At 48.1% G+C, this 14681-nt stretch overlaps 1 protein-coding gene across 2 annotated transcripts in view; it reads left to right on the forward strand.

Annotated features, from left to right (window-relative positions):
* Positions 1-1889: 1889 nt before the first annotated feature.
* The window catches only part of NUP214 (nucleoporin 214), a 387516-nt gene continuing 374724 nt past the window's right edge, over positions 1890-14681 (forward strand). Inside the window, exons 1-6 of one of the 2 annotated variants that reach the window (XM_069237075.1) lie at positions 1890-2055; positions 5180-5375; positions 9512-9663; positions 11266-11464; positions 12163-12233; positions 12929-12992. In XM_069237075.1, the coding sequence (XP_069093176.1) occupies positions 2014-2055; positions 5180-5375; positions 9512-9663; positions 11266-11464; positions 12163-12233; positions 12929-12992 (724 nt within the window). In that variant the 5' untranslated portion in view covers positions 1890-2013. The remainder of the gene's footprint in view (positions 2056-5179; positions 5376-9511; positions 9664-11265; positions 11465-12162; positions 12234-12928; positions 12993-14681) is intronic. The other variant, XM_069237076.1, reaches the window with a different exon arrangement.

Below are 14681 nucleotides of genomic sequence, written 5' to 3' on the forward strand. Positions count from 1 at the left end.
AGGGGGGGCAGAAACCTCTAGGCGCCAGGGCAAATTTTTTTTGTGTGTTTTTTTTTTGGTTTGTTTGTTTTTTCAGAGAGGGGGAGCGACCCCGTAGGCAAGGGTCGCTCCCAGGGGGGGGTTCGGAGAGGGACAAATTTATTTTAGGCCATTTCTGCCCCCCCTGGGGCCAGCTGAGCTAGAGGTCAAAGTCCACAGGTAGGCACTGTTTTCTATGAAAAAATGGGATGTGTCCACGTTGTGTTTTGGGGCATTTCCTGTCGCGGGCGCTAGGCCTACCCACACAAGTGAGGTATCATTTTTATCGGGAGACTTGGGGGAACGCTGGTGGAAGGAAATTTGTGGCTCCTCTCAGATTCCAGAACTTTCTGTCACCGAAATGTGAGGAAAACGTGTTTTTTAGCCAAATTTTGAGGTTTGCAAAGGATTCTGGGTAACAGAGCCTGGTCTGAGCCCCACAAGTCACCCCATCTTGGATTCCCCTAGGTCTCTAGTTTTCAAAAATGCACAGGTTTGGTAGGTTTCCCTAGGTGCCGGCTGAGCTAGAGGCCAAAATCTACAGGTAGGCACTTTGCAAAAAACACCTCTGTTTTCTTTAAAAAAATGTGATGTGTCCACGTTGCGTTTTGGGGCGTTTCCTGTCGCGGGTGCTAGGGCTACCCACACAAGTGAGGTATCATTTTTATTGGGAAACTTGGAGGAACATAGATTAGCAAAACAAGTGTTATTGCCCATTGTCTTTCTCTAAATTTTTTCCTTCCAAATATAAGAGAGTGTGTAAAAAAGACATCTATTTGAGAAATGCCCTGTAATTCACATGCTAGTATGGTCACCCCGTAATTCAGAGATGTGCAAATAACCACTGTTTCTCAACACCTTATCTTGTGCCCATTTTGGGAATACAGAGGTTTTCTTGATAGCTATTTTTCACTCTTTATATTTCAGCAAATGAATTGCTGTATACCCGGTATAGAGTGAAAACGCACTGCAGGGTGCAGCTCATTTATTGGCTCTGGGTACCTAGGGTTCTTGATGAACCTACTAGCCCTATATATCCCGGCAACCAGAGGAGTCCAGCAGACGTAACGGTATATTGCTTTCGAACATCTGACATTGGAGGAAAAAGTTACAGAGTAAAACGTAGAGAAAAAGTGATGTTTTTTTCACCTCAATTTGAATATTTTTCTTTTTCAGTTGTTATTTTCTGTAGGAAACCCTTGTAGGATCTACACAAATGACCCCTTGCTGAATTCAGGATTTTGTCTACTTTCTAGAAATGTTTAGGTTTCTGGGATCCAGCATTGGTTTCACGCCCATTTCTGTCACTGACTGGAAGGAGGCTGAACGCACAAAAAATTGTAAAAATGGGGTATGTCCCAGTAAAATCCCAAATTTGTGTTGAAAAATTGGGTTTTCTGATTCAAGTCTGCCTGTTCGTGAAAGCTGGGAAGCTGGTGATTTTAGCACCGCAAACCCTTTGTTGACGCCATTTTCAGGGGGAAAAACACAAGCCTTCTTCTGCAGCCCCTTTTTCCCATTTTTTTGAAAAAAACTAAATTTTCACTGTATTTTGGCTAATTTCTTGGCCTCCTTCTGGGGAACCCACAAAGTCTGGGTACCTCTAGAATCCCTAGGATGTTGGAAAAAAAGGACGCAAATTTGGCTTGGCTAGCTTATGTGAACAAAAAGTTATGAGGGCCTAAGCCCAAGTTGCCCCAAATAGCCAAAAAAAGGCCTCGCACCGGAGGGGAAAAGGCCTGGCAGCGAAGGGGTTAAAGGGACTGAAAACTACTATTTCCGCCCCAGCGCCAGAACGAGGCTTGACACGCAGAAGCTGTTCCCAGAGCTCCGCCCGTCGCCGGCGCCAGGATTGTGACGTCACTGCGTGCGCCGGAAGCGCTGGAGAGTGCGCAGGGCGCTGACAGCCGAGAGCGGGAGCTGTGGGGACCGCGGAGGAGAGGCGGAGCCGGGACCGAGAGCGCAGGACAGGCGGGGCCGGGGCAGCAGGCAGCCATGGAGGAGGACATGGACCTACCCAACGAGCGCGAGATGAAGGTGACGGGCAGCTGGCATAGTTGGGAGTTGAGGGCAGAGTAACAACCGGTAGAGTGGCTGGACAGGCTGCAGGGGAGATGCCGCAGCCTGGTGTCCTGGACCTGGTGGCGGGGCAGGCTGCAGGGGAGATGCTGCAGCCTGGTGTCCTGGACCTGGTGGCGGGGCAGGCTGCAGGGGTGATGCTGCAGCCTGGTGTCCTGGACCTGGGAGCTAGGCAGGCTGCAGGGGAGATGCTGCAGCCTGGTGTCCTGGACCTGGGAGCTAGGCAGGCTGCAGGGGAGATGCTGCAGCCTGGTGTCCTGGACCTGGGAGCTAGGCAGGCTGCAGGGGAGATGCTGCAGCCTGGTGTCCTGGACCTGGGAGCTAGGCAGGCTGCAGGGGAGATGCTGCAGCCTGGTGTCCTGGACCTGGGAGCTAGGCAGGCTGCAGGGGAGATGCTGCAGCCTGGTGTCCTGGACCTGGGAGCTAGGCAGGCTGCAGGGGAGATGCCGCAGCCTGGTGTCCTGGACCTGGTGGCGGGGCAGGCTGCAGGGGAGATGCTGCAGCCTGGTGTCCTGGACCTGGTGGCGGGGCAGGCTGCAGGGGAGATGCTGCAGCCTGGTGTCCTGGACCTGGTGGCGGGGCAGGCTGCAGGGGTGATGCTGCAGCCTGGTGTCCTGGACCTGGGAGCTAGGCAGGCTGCAGGGGAGATGCTGCAGCCTGGTGTCCTGGACCTGGGAGCTAGGCAGGCTGCAGGGGAGATGCTGCAGCCTGGTGTCCCGGACCTGGTGGCGGGGCAGGCTGCAAGGGAGATGCCGCAGCCTGGTGGCCTGGACCTGGGAGCTAGGCAGGCTGCAGGGGAGATGCTGCAGCCTAGTGAGTGGACAAGCTGCAAGGGAGATGCTGCAGCCTGGTGTCCTGGACCTGGGAGCTAGGCAGGCTGCAGGGGAGATGCTGCAGCCTAGTGAGTGGACAAGCTGCAGGGGTGATGCTGCAGCCTGGTGTCCTGGACCTGGGAGCTAGGCAGGCTGCAGGGGAGATGCCGCAGCCTGGTGTCCTGGACCTGGGAGCTAGGCAGGCTGCAGGGGAGATGCTGCAGCCTGGTGTCCTGGACCTGGGAGCTAGGCAGGCTGCAGGGGAGATGCCGCAGCCTGGTGTCCTGGACCTGGTGGCGGGGCAGGCTGCAGGGGAGATGCTGCAGCCTGGTGTCCTGGACCTGGTGGCGGGGCAGGCTGCAGGGGTGATGCTGCAGCCTGGTGTCCTGGACCTGGGAGCTAGGCAGGCTGCAGGGGAGATGCTGCAGCCTGGTGTCCTGGACCTGGGAGCTAGGCAGGCTGCAGGGGAGATGCTGCAGCCTGGTGTCCTGGACCTGGGAGCTAGGCAGGCTGCAGGGGAGATGCTGCAGCCTGGTGTCCCGGACCTGGTGGCGGGGCAGGCTGCAAGGGAGATGCCGCAGCCTGGTGGCCTGGACCTGGGAGCTAGGCAGGCTGCAGGGGAGATGCTGCAGCCTAGTGAGTGGACAAGCTGCAAGGGAGATGCTGCAGCCTGGTGTCCTGGACCTGGGAGCTAGGCAGGCTGCAGGGGAGATGCTGCAGCCTAGTGAGTGGACAAGCTGCAGGGGTGATGCTGCAGCCTGGTGTCCTGGACCTGGGAGCTAGGCAGGCTGCAGGGGAGATGCCGCAGCCTGGTGTCCTGGACCTGGGAGCTAGGCAGGCTGCAGGGGAGATGCTGCAGCCTGGTGTCCTGGACCTGGGAGCTAGGCAGGCTGCAGGGGAGATGCTGCAGCCTGGTGTCCTGGACCTAGTGAGTGGACAGGCTGCATGGGAGATGCTGCAGCCTGGTGTCCTGGACCTAGTGGCTAGGCAGGCTGCAGGGGTGATGCTGCAGCTTGGTGTCCTGGACCTAGTGAGTGGACAGGCTGCATGGGAGATGCTGCAGCCTGGTGTCCTGGACCTGGTGGCTGGGCAGGCTGCAGGCGAGATGCTGCAGCCTGGTGGCTGAGCGCGCTGCAAGGGAGCTGCTACATCCTGGTGTCCTGGTGCCTGGGCGGGCTGCAGGGGAGCTGCTACAGTCTGGTGTCCTGGGCCAGGTGATTGGACAGGCTGCATGGGAGATGCTGCAGCCTGGTGTCCTGGGCCTGGTGCCTGGCCAGGCTGAAGATGCTACAGCCTGGTGGCTGAGCGGGCTGCATGGGAGATGCTACAGTCCGGTGTCCTGGGCCTGGTGTCCTGGGCCTGGTGAGTGGACAGGCTGCAGGGGAGACGTTGCAGCCCAGTGTCCTGGGCAAGCTGCATGGGAGATGCTGCAGCCTGGTGTCCTGGGCCTGGTGAGTGGCCAGGGTGCAGGGGGGGAAGGAGACAGCCGGGTAACCTGGGCCGGTTATGGGGAAATGGGCACTAGATTAGGGCCAGTGTGCATGTCTCCGTTGCAGGCGTCTTGTAGGTTTAGTATATCAACACAGAGGATGCTGACAGACATGCCATAACTGGAGATGTTTAGAGGCAGGACTTCACAAAAGGAGATGTTTTAAGGGACAATGCAACTACACAAGGAGAATAGCTCGTACCAGAGAATCAGTACTGAATTCTCGTTAGTAGATGGGCCTACATCTAGTACACCACTGGATTTAGGACCTTTTCCAGGTGGATAATGCCACGCAGGGTGTGTCTAGGCCATCACTGCTAGGGATCTGTATAGTGACAGGGCATCTCTGCTGTACACGCATTTAGCAGCTGGACGTCATTGGAGAAGGACACATCTAGCAGCATGTCATCTCTGTAGGGGGATGCATTCAGGATCAGGGCTTCACTGGGGGTCTTGCGTCCAGTGGCAGGGCGTTACTAGAGTGAGATGCGTCCAGTGGCAGTGCATCACTGAAGTGGGATGAATCTAGGAGTTAGTCATCTCTGCTAGAAAAAATCTAGTGTCAGGGGTTCTCTGCAGGACGCAGCCAGAGGCAGGGCATCTCTGCAGGCGATGCGTGCAAGGGCAGAACATCACTGAAGGGCGTTCTCCCAGGAGCAGGGCATTAACAAAGGGATACGAGTAGTGTTTTACATTAACAAATAAGTCCCATGCGTCCATGTATGTTGTGTTGTAGCTCTGGATGTCTTCTGTAAAACTCTAAACCACTTTGGCATTGCAGGATTTCGCTTTCCGACATCTAAAAAAGATTCGAATTTTTGAGACTCCAGAAGAGCTTCCCAGGCATCGCTCCAGCCTCCTGGTCGTTTCGAACAAGTATGGCCTGGTTTTTGCTGGCGGGCATCAAGGCCTGAAGATTTTTGAGACACGGTCTCTTCTCATTCCTAATCAAGTTGGAGAAGACCCCAATAAAATTGGTACGTATTCTAGTACTTGTGAATGGTCAAACTGAACACTGAAGATACGTACATGGGTGGAAATGTGAAAGTTATGGTGCAAATTGGTCTCTTCTATGTTAATTTAAACTTTTCCTTCTCCCTTTCTATGAAAACGTTTTTGTCTTTAGCTGTTTCAGAAGCTGCATTTATCAAGTGATAAACCACCTCTGGGATGGCCAGGTGATTTGCAGACTTTCATTCTCAAGTTACATAGATGGGCAATGGATAGTCTTGAGTCGTGTTTGAAAGTCTAAGTTTCTGTGGAACTCTTTTTGAGGGAGTTGGGTTGCTTCTCCCCTAAAGAGTAGAAGGCTTTTAAGATGGGGAGCCATATAACAGATGTAAGATGTACAGATTTCTCAGCTTTTTACAAGCATTCTACAGCGCCCTTTAAATTTAAACATTTGGGACTGTAGCTCTACAGAGGTTTTGGAGTTTTTAAAACCTTCTTATGAACTCCTAATTTAAAAAAGCATTATGGTTGGGTAATTGAAACACAATAATTGTCTTTGACCAGTAAACTTACATGGCATGATAAAGTTGATTTTGGCTACACTTCTAAATCCACCCTCCCACTGGCCTGACTTACTCCAGAAAACCACCTCCTCCTGTCTCCCTTTAGTTAATGGTTACTCTCAGTGAGATCAGCAGGAGATGTAGTCCTCCGGCTGGATTCTAAATGTTTTTTTTTTATTTATTTATTTTTTTAGACGATCTGCGTTATGGTTGGTGAAGTTTGAGTGTTCTGATAGGTTTCGTAGAAACTGAAAACATGTGCTGTTATTTCTGGAATATATGTATAATCTATTTGACTTACTCTTATGCTGTGTAAAGCGTGTAAGTTTCCTAAAATAATGTTGAATTTTGTTTTCAAATCATTTCATATTAAATCTGAAGTCAATTGAATGTCAGTAGCTTTTATATTGACCTAAGGAATTACATTTGTTTTGAACTGAATGCATTGTCATGAATGTTACGGTTGTTTTGTAGTTTTTAAACTGTGTGTATTTTTTAAGCTATACTTTTTATTTTTTATTTAAATAGTTTGTTTTATCACAACAGAAATAAATGTAAATGTTCACATCAATGCTATAGTAGAAAAGTGTCTGTCTGATGTTGTAGCATGCAGGATAACCAGGTCACAAAATTGGAAATAAGTTGCTTGTGGTTGTCTACTGCTAGGCGTTTTTTTCGAGTACTGGGGCAATAAGTGATTGCTGAGCTGTATATTGCTTCTATACCCTTGTTTTGTTCTGGTGTCCCAGGACTATTAATATTATTGCACTGAAGGTGGATAACCAAGTTGGTTCCTTTTGGCCCTCAACTCCCAAGGGCTAGTGAAGTCAGTCAACTCTCTAAGAAATGGTAGGGGTGAGAAAAAATCTATAGCAAATAACTCCTAGTTAACTGTGTTAAGCCTCTATATTGTCAGAAAAAAATAATAGGGCTGTTTTTTCCGAGGTAACTAAGAACCATCAAACACTCATCCACTCTCTTGAGTCTAGATTGGGATTCACTGACACCGTACTTCACTGGTTCTCCTGCTACCTTTCCAATCAACCTCAGTTTGTTCAAATGGGCTCCTCTAGGTCCAAAAATGATCCTTATCACCCGCTGAGTCACCCACGTTTTCATACTGTCATCTGTAGCCTCTGAAAGAATCCCCTAGGGGCTTTACTCACAGAGAACAGCATCAAGATTAACTACTATGCCAATGATACACAACTTTACCTGAAATTATTCTCTGCTTCAGACATCTAATGCACCAAACACTGCTTTCACATCATCCAGACCTGGATGTTCAGCCCCTACTTGAATCCCAACCTAACCAAGCCAGAATCCCATCATTTGCCAGAACACCCACAAGATACAGTACAAACCTGACTCAATAACATGAACCTTGACTGCTTCAAACCTCAAATCTTGTGAATGCCAAATCACTTGCATTCACCCTGTACCCGACCTCTCTCAAGGATCACATTGCCAAAAAAACTGACAACCTGGTGCCAGCTCTCTCCTTTTCAAGAAAACTAAACTTTCTTCCAGAAAGCAACTTCAGGAACCTGTTCAAGCCCTCGTACTTGTGCATCTGGATGGTAGTAACACACTGCTCCATGGCGTCCCAGACATCACACTGTCATCCCTTATGGACATCCTGCATGCTGTAGCATACCTCATCCAGGATTTGGCGCCTTGCATTATTTACAAAGCCATCACGACCAGCACCCTGCATATCCTGCAGACAAACCCAGCATCTCTAGTGGCTCTTGGTACACCCGCAGCCAGGGTACTATCATACTGGAGACTAAGAGGTGTGAAAAAGGAAATCCAAGGGTGTGGACCTTTTACCCCTATACACAGAAATTTGGAACGGCATCAGATCATCGCAGGCCTGCTCCCAAATTAGGAAAGAGCTGTTGGCTCATCTCTTTGAAGAACACTCCATCACAGTGCAATACCAATTAATTAGCTACGTCCCCTATCAGTCATTGATTGTATGCTCGTCTTTGACCCTGTACAGTCCTCTGGTTCCTTTTCAGCTACACATATTCCACATTCATACATACATGCAGTACAACTCAAATGTCTTTAAGCAACTAGATGCTAGGTTTTCTATAACATTGTCTCTGTGGCCAGTGTTATAAACACTACACCACAATGTGGTAAGCAGACATAAAGCAATACATATTCAGTCAGCAGGCAGGAGAATTGAAAGTGCTTGAAAGTTCCATTGGCAGTGAATCCGCTCAGTGGGTTGAGCACCCGTTGGAGATGTCTGTGCTACCTCTGCGCCTCGGTTGAATCTCTGAATAGCTGATAGAGCCTTTCATCCTTCCCTGACGAATAAAGTTAGTGCTACTGAGATGCGTAGTTAGAACAGTGTTGGGTTTAATTGTTTGAAGCGCTGAAAGACAGCGTAGCGGTTTGAACATAGGTTTGTGTTGCATGGGCTGGAACTAACTCCTGCCTATTTGCACTTTTCCTCTTGCCTTTTGATTCCATTGTCTTTTAAAGACATCTAAAACAAGACGCATTTGATTCGCAACACCGTGCTGGAGGGCTACCGTTCCACTGTCTGGCAACTGCAACTGAAATTGTGCAGTCCTCGAAAGAGGTAGGACTACCTTTGGGACCGTCAAAAAGGTTGTCATTGGCAGATCTAAGATTCTGAACATGGCAGTGTAGGTTAAATTTTTGGCTAAAAAGGTTGGCATTCAGACTTGAACTGCATTTTGTACAATAGTCATTACTTTGAAAATAATCTTGGGTTTAAGAGGCGGCCAATGCAGTGATCTGAACACCGGGGAGAGGCCAGCACCTGGATGCATTTGTAACCAGGAGACCACCTGCATTCTGAGCAAGCTGGAGACGACTGAGAACCTTTCCTGGAGCAGTAAAAAAAAAAAAAAAAAAAACACATTAGAGTCATCCAGTCTAGACAACAACCACCACTGGGATATGAAAATTCGATAAAATGTAAGGCAAAATATATTCTAGAACCGGAAGCTGTAGTCTGGCTTTAGTCGCACCAGATTCTAAAGATACAGAGCAGTTAGAATGGCGCTTAGATTACAAACTGCTTTAGAGAGGGTGAGAGGAAGACTCATAAAGAAGAATCTCAACTTGAGGAAGGAAGGACCAATACAATCTGATTTATTTTGCAGGGTAAGATGCAAAAAAGTTAGTTGACCGCCACCAGTGCACAGTTTACAAGACAAAAGTCAACTTCTGCTTGAATCATAAGAGATTCTGCAGAAGATGAACTGTTGTTGTAAATTATGGTGGTGATGTATATTTCAATAAAGTTTTATTCTTTAACCAACTCTTCTCTTGGGTACGTATCATGTCCACTTTTCTTCAAGCCTCTACCAGTGTGTTTTCAGGACAAAAGACACAAATACAGTGCTCATTAAATGTGCCCAGTTTGGACATGTGATCGGGTTTCAGACGTTATAGGCGAATGTATTGAGTTTGATTGTGGCCGCTGCTCTCCTAAAGCACAAAAGCTTATACGTTGTTCCTGCAAATTTACTTTGCTGCTTATTGTGACCGATGGAATCACTGTCCCTTTTTGGAGTAGTAAATTGTTTCTATCCAATCCTCTCTCTTTATAGTGGCCGCCCCACCTGGCACGTTGATCCCCATGAAGTTCCCGGTGCATCACCTGGCTCTTAGCTCCGACAATTTAACCCTGTCTGTCTGCATGACATCCGGCGAGTATGGCTCCTTCATCTCCTTCTTCGATGTCCGCACCTTTGTCAATGAGGTAATTCTTGAAACTTCATGCAGGTGCTCCATTATTATCAAACTATTTCCTTCTTCATATATACCAAATGTACTGGTATCTTCTGTAGTTTAAATTATGCAAGTTATGGCATTGGTGGCCATGTCCCTTTTTCTTGGCATTGGTGGTCATGTACCTCTTCTCGGCATTGGTGGCCACGTACCTCTTCTCGGCATTGGTGGCCACGTACCTCTTCTCGGCATTGGTGGCCACGTACCTCTTCTCGGCATTGGTGGCCACGTACCTCTTCTCGGCATTGGTGGCCATGTACCTCGTCTTTCCATCAGTGTATGTTCTTGCTTTTTGTCTTGTCCCACCCAGTGTGGTGCTCTCGGTGAAGTCAGTGTATGCTAACCTGTCTGTCTCCCATCGACCTAGATGCACAAATTGTCTCTTTAGCAGAGCTAAGGTGGTGCGGTGGTGGAAATGGGGATGATGCTGGATTTAAGCTTTAGATGGCAGGAGATGTGGTCGAGGATAACAAAGGCATGGATGCTCATGAGGGGTAGGGAATTTGCTGAGATCCAGTGCCAGCTGAACTAGCAGAAGAATCTTGGAGACGAGGATAAGCACACATTGACTCTAAAAGCATGTCAGCCCTTTAGGTGTCAGTGGGGTTCTTACAGTGAGAGTCCAAATGAATGTGTCAAACTTGGGAAGTATCAGCAGGGTTCCGACTATGTAAGTAGCCTGCAGAAGGGGGTGACTAAGATGTTAAGGTACTTTGGCATAGTAAATAGTGTGCAAGTATACGTGTTTCCAGCTGGAGAAGCAATTATTAGAAGAGGCTGAAAGTGCTGGAATGCACCAAAGGTTTCTGTACTGAAAAAGTGCTGTTGTCGTTACCCAGTCCCAGTGGTAGTACCCAGCTGGGATGGCTGCGGGTCTTTTACTTCCACCAATGTGTGTATGTTTAGTGAGACAGATAGCACAGTTCTTGTCCACAGCGCTGTAAAATATTGGAAGGATTGTGAGAAAATTAATGTCCAAAGGTACAACACTTCTTCTGTAGTGTGGAAGGACCTTCCAATGGCAGTCACCAAGCACCACTTGTCCTCTATAGCTGTTTTACGCAATCAGTAACATTCCAAATCGAGGAGCTGTGTCTCAAAGGGCTATGAAACTATCATTTAATGCGAGTAGGAATAAAGACCTTTTGTGCTTTAAACCTAGGGTGCCCTCCATGGGTCTTTGAGGCCCAGATCCGTGTTGCATGTTCAAGATATTCATATAAAATACATTTACCTGCAATACATTTAAATTGATCTCATTTACATAGTCTGTGATTGTTCTGAATCAGGGCCAGACCCTATGATGAGCTCTCCTGCTTTAGGTTCTGAAACTGACCTCTAACCCTTGCACTGTGTTTGACTGATTCCTTACATGCTGTCCTGCGATCTTGCAACTTAAATGTTTCTTTCGTAAAAATGTATTCTCCAGTTCATAAATTCCCAGCAAGAGTTGAATTGACTCATGTAAATGGCATTGGACCTTAGGTAATTTCATGGAGTGTGTATTATTAATAAAAAAAAAAAAAATGCTTCTTCATTAGATATTGATATGCACTTTTATTCTGCACTGTAGTCTCGACAGCCAAAGCGCCCTTTCACGTACTACAAGCTGGCTAAAGATGCAAACTGCATGGTGTCGGACCTCAAGTGGAACCCTGCCGTTCCTTCCATGGTGGCTGTATGTCTGAGCGATGGCAGTATGTCTGTCCTGCAGGTCACTGACACTGCTAAGGTCTTTGCTTCTCTGCCATCTTCTGTGGCAGTTACATCAGGTGAGAAATATATTTGTAGTTTCACCAAAATGTAACTCGTTGTGCCCTTTGGCTTTTTGCAGGCAGTACCTTCAATGAAACATACACAAACATGTATAACAGGCAGTCAACATCTGATTAAATAAGTGTCTCTTACTGAACATTTCAGGGTGTTTAGTGGCTGGTGATTTACTTACCTATTTCAGGTATTTGGGTAATTGGCAGGAAGTCCTTTGTTGGGGCGGTAGTTCAGTTTGTTAGCTTCTTGGCTCCATCTTGGGCTACCAGTATTGAATGTTCCAACCCTTTCGGAGCAGAAAATATTTATTGGCGAGTCAGATTGAACATTCTTTTTCTGTTCTGCAGCCCTTGAAGAGGAATGACAGCATTACTGCTGTGACAGCATTTAGCCACCCTGTGGAGAGCACGCCTCCCATTTGATGGTTTCTGTTACTACATCATATGTTGATGTTTATAGACAAATTAAGAATACAGCATTTAATTGATACTACTAACTATAAATGCCTGCCCTGAAGTGCACCACTGCAGGACTTCTGTAAAGAATGTTCATGCAGCTGCTTGTATCAGTTCTTGCCCGGCACTGTTTCCACGTTGCCGAGTTACACAACTCAGCAACTGTCAGCTGCTGATGGCATTGACTGTAGCGATGACTGAGGCATCATTTAACAGTTTATTTTTATTTATTTATTGATTTACAGTTTGTTGGAGCCCCAAAGGAAAGCAACTGGCTGTTGGGAAGCAGAATGGCACAGTGGTGCAGTACCTGCCGGTAAGCTAATGGTGGTAAATTAGTGGAAATATCTAACTGTCCACAAATTTTGTGTTACACAAGCTGACTGTGGTTAACTGGTAGAGAGTCTGACCCTGCTCATAAACCAGTGGTGGTGCTGATTAGCCGACAGTAGTCTTTGTCCATGGTTTTGCAAATTGCCTGTAATCCTCTGCTATACTTTGGCTGATCAAATGGCTGTTGTAGAGCACCCGGTTTTGGAATTGTCCTTAAAGTTTAGCCTATCTTTACAAGAAACTGGCTCTGAAGTGCTTTTCAGCTGCACATTTTCTTACCTTTCATGAGAAAACTCAGACCCCCAGTTCTGGTACCAGTAGTAGCCTCAATGATTGATGGTTTGATCAGCAGTGTGTAATGAATGAGAGGGTAATATGCTTTAGATTAACAATGACCAAGACTTTGCAGCTGCAGTTAATATGTAATGGCCTGCTGGGTTGGTGTGAAAGTAAGATGCCTGAGAGGACTTCGTCCCATCATATTGCATGCGTAAGACAGACAAAAAGCTGTGCCAGCCCTGAATCTCTATCCAAACCTCCTGCAGAACCGGCTGCAGATCTTAAACCTAAAATCAAATCTCATTTCTGATATACTGTGTTTAGATTTTTGCTCTGGAGATCTCAACATGAACGGCCAACCACATGTTATAACTTGATCCTCTTGTTTCTATTTTCTAGAATCTACAGGAGAAGAAAGTTATTCCTTGTCCACCGTTTTATGACTCTGAAAATTCAGTCAAAGGTACAGCTTATTTGTAATGAGCCTGTTGCTTCTTCCAATTTCAGTTTAGTGTATTGTGCCTTCCACTAGTGAAGCAGCTGTGCAATGGATACATGTAGGAAGTTGGCTCTGTATGCACTATTTCAAAGTAAGGAATAGTATGCACAGAGTCCAAGGGTTCCCCTTAGAGGTAAGATAGTGGCAAAAAGAGATAATACTAATGCTCTATTTTGTGGTAGTGTGGTCGAGCAGTAGGCTTATCAAAGGAGTAGTGTTAAGCATTTGTTGTACATACACAAGCAATAAATGGGGAACACACACTCAGACAATTCCAGGCCAATAGGTTTTTGTATAGAAAAATATATTTTCTTAGTTTATTTTAAGAACCACAGGTTCAAGATTTACATGTAATACTTCAAATGAAAGGTATTGCAGGTAGGTACTTTAGGAACTTTGAATTAGCAAAATAGCATATACACTTTTCACATAAATCACATATAGCTATTTTAAAACTAGACAGTGCAATTTTCAACAGTTCCTAGGGGGAGTAAGAGTTTGTTAGTTTCTGCAGGTAAGTAAACCACCTACGGGGTTCAAGTTTGGGTCCAAGGTAGCCCACCGTTAGGGGTTCAGAGCAACCCCAAAGTTACCACACCAGCAGCTCAGGGTCGGTCAGGTGCAGAGGTCAAAGTGGTGCCCAAAACGCATAGGCTTCAATGGAGAAGGGGGTGCCCCGGTTCCAGTCTGCCAGCAGGTAAGTACCCGCGTCTTCGGAGGGCAGACCAGGGGGGTTTTATAGGGCACCGGGGGGGACACAAGTCCACACAGAAAGTACACCCTCAGCAGCGCGGGGGCGGCCAGGTGCAGTGTGCAAACAAGCATCAGGTTTGTAATTGAAATCAATGGGAGACCAAGGGGTCTCTTCAGCGATGCAGGCAGGCAAGGGGGGGCTCCTCGGGGTAGCCACCACCTGGGCAAGGGAGAGGGCCTCTTGGGGGTCACTCCTGCACTGGAGTTCGGATCCTTCAGGTCCTGGGGGCTGCGGGTGCAGAGTCTTTACCAGGCGTCGGGATCTGAGGAGCAGGCAGTCGCGGTCAGGGGGAGCCTCAGGATTCCCTCTGCAGGCGTCGCTGTGGGGGCTCAGGGGGGGCTACTCTGGCTACTCACGGTCTCGCAGTCGCCGGGGAGTCCTCCCTGAAGTGATTGTTCTCCACAAGTCGAGCCGGGGGCGTCGGGTGCAGAGTAGCAAGTCTCAAGCTTCCGGCGGGAAACGCAAGTTGTTTCAAAGTTGCTGCTTTGTTTCAAAGTTGCAGTCTTTGGTGAACAGGGCCGCTGTCCTCAGGAGTTCTTGATCCTTCTAGAGCAGGGCAGTCCTCTGAGGATTCAGAGGTCGCTGGTCCCTGGGGAAAGCGTCGCTGGAGCAGTGTCTTTAGAAGGAGGGAGACAGGCCGGCAGAGCTGGGGCCAAAGCAGTTGGTGTCTCCGTCTTCTCTGCAGGGTTTTTCAGCTTAGCAGTCCTCTTCTTCTTAGGTTGCAGGAATCTGATTTCCTAGGTTCTGGGGAGCCCTTAAATACTACATTTAAGGGCGTGTTTAGGTCTGGGGGGTTAGTAGCCAATGGCTACTAGCCCAGAGGGTGGGTACACCCTCTTTGTGCCTTCTCCCAAGGGGAGGGGGGCACATTCCTGTCCCTATTGGGGGAATCCTCCATC

This window comes from Pleurodeles waltl, chromosome 6 (assembly GCF_031143425.1).
Source record: "Pleurodeles waltl isolate 20211129_DDA chromosome 6, aPleWal1.hap1.20221129, whole genome shotgun sequence".
In the NCBI taxonomy this organism is placed as follows: domain Eukaryota; kingdom Metazoa; phylum Chordata; class Amphibia; order Caudata; family Salamandridae; genus Pleurodeles; species Pleurodeles waltl.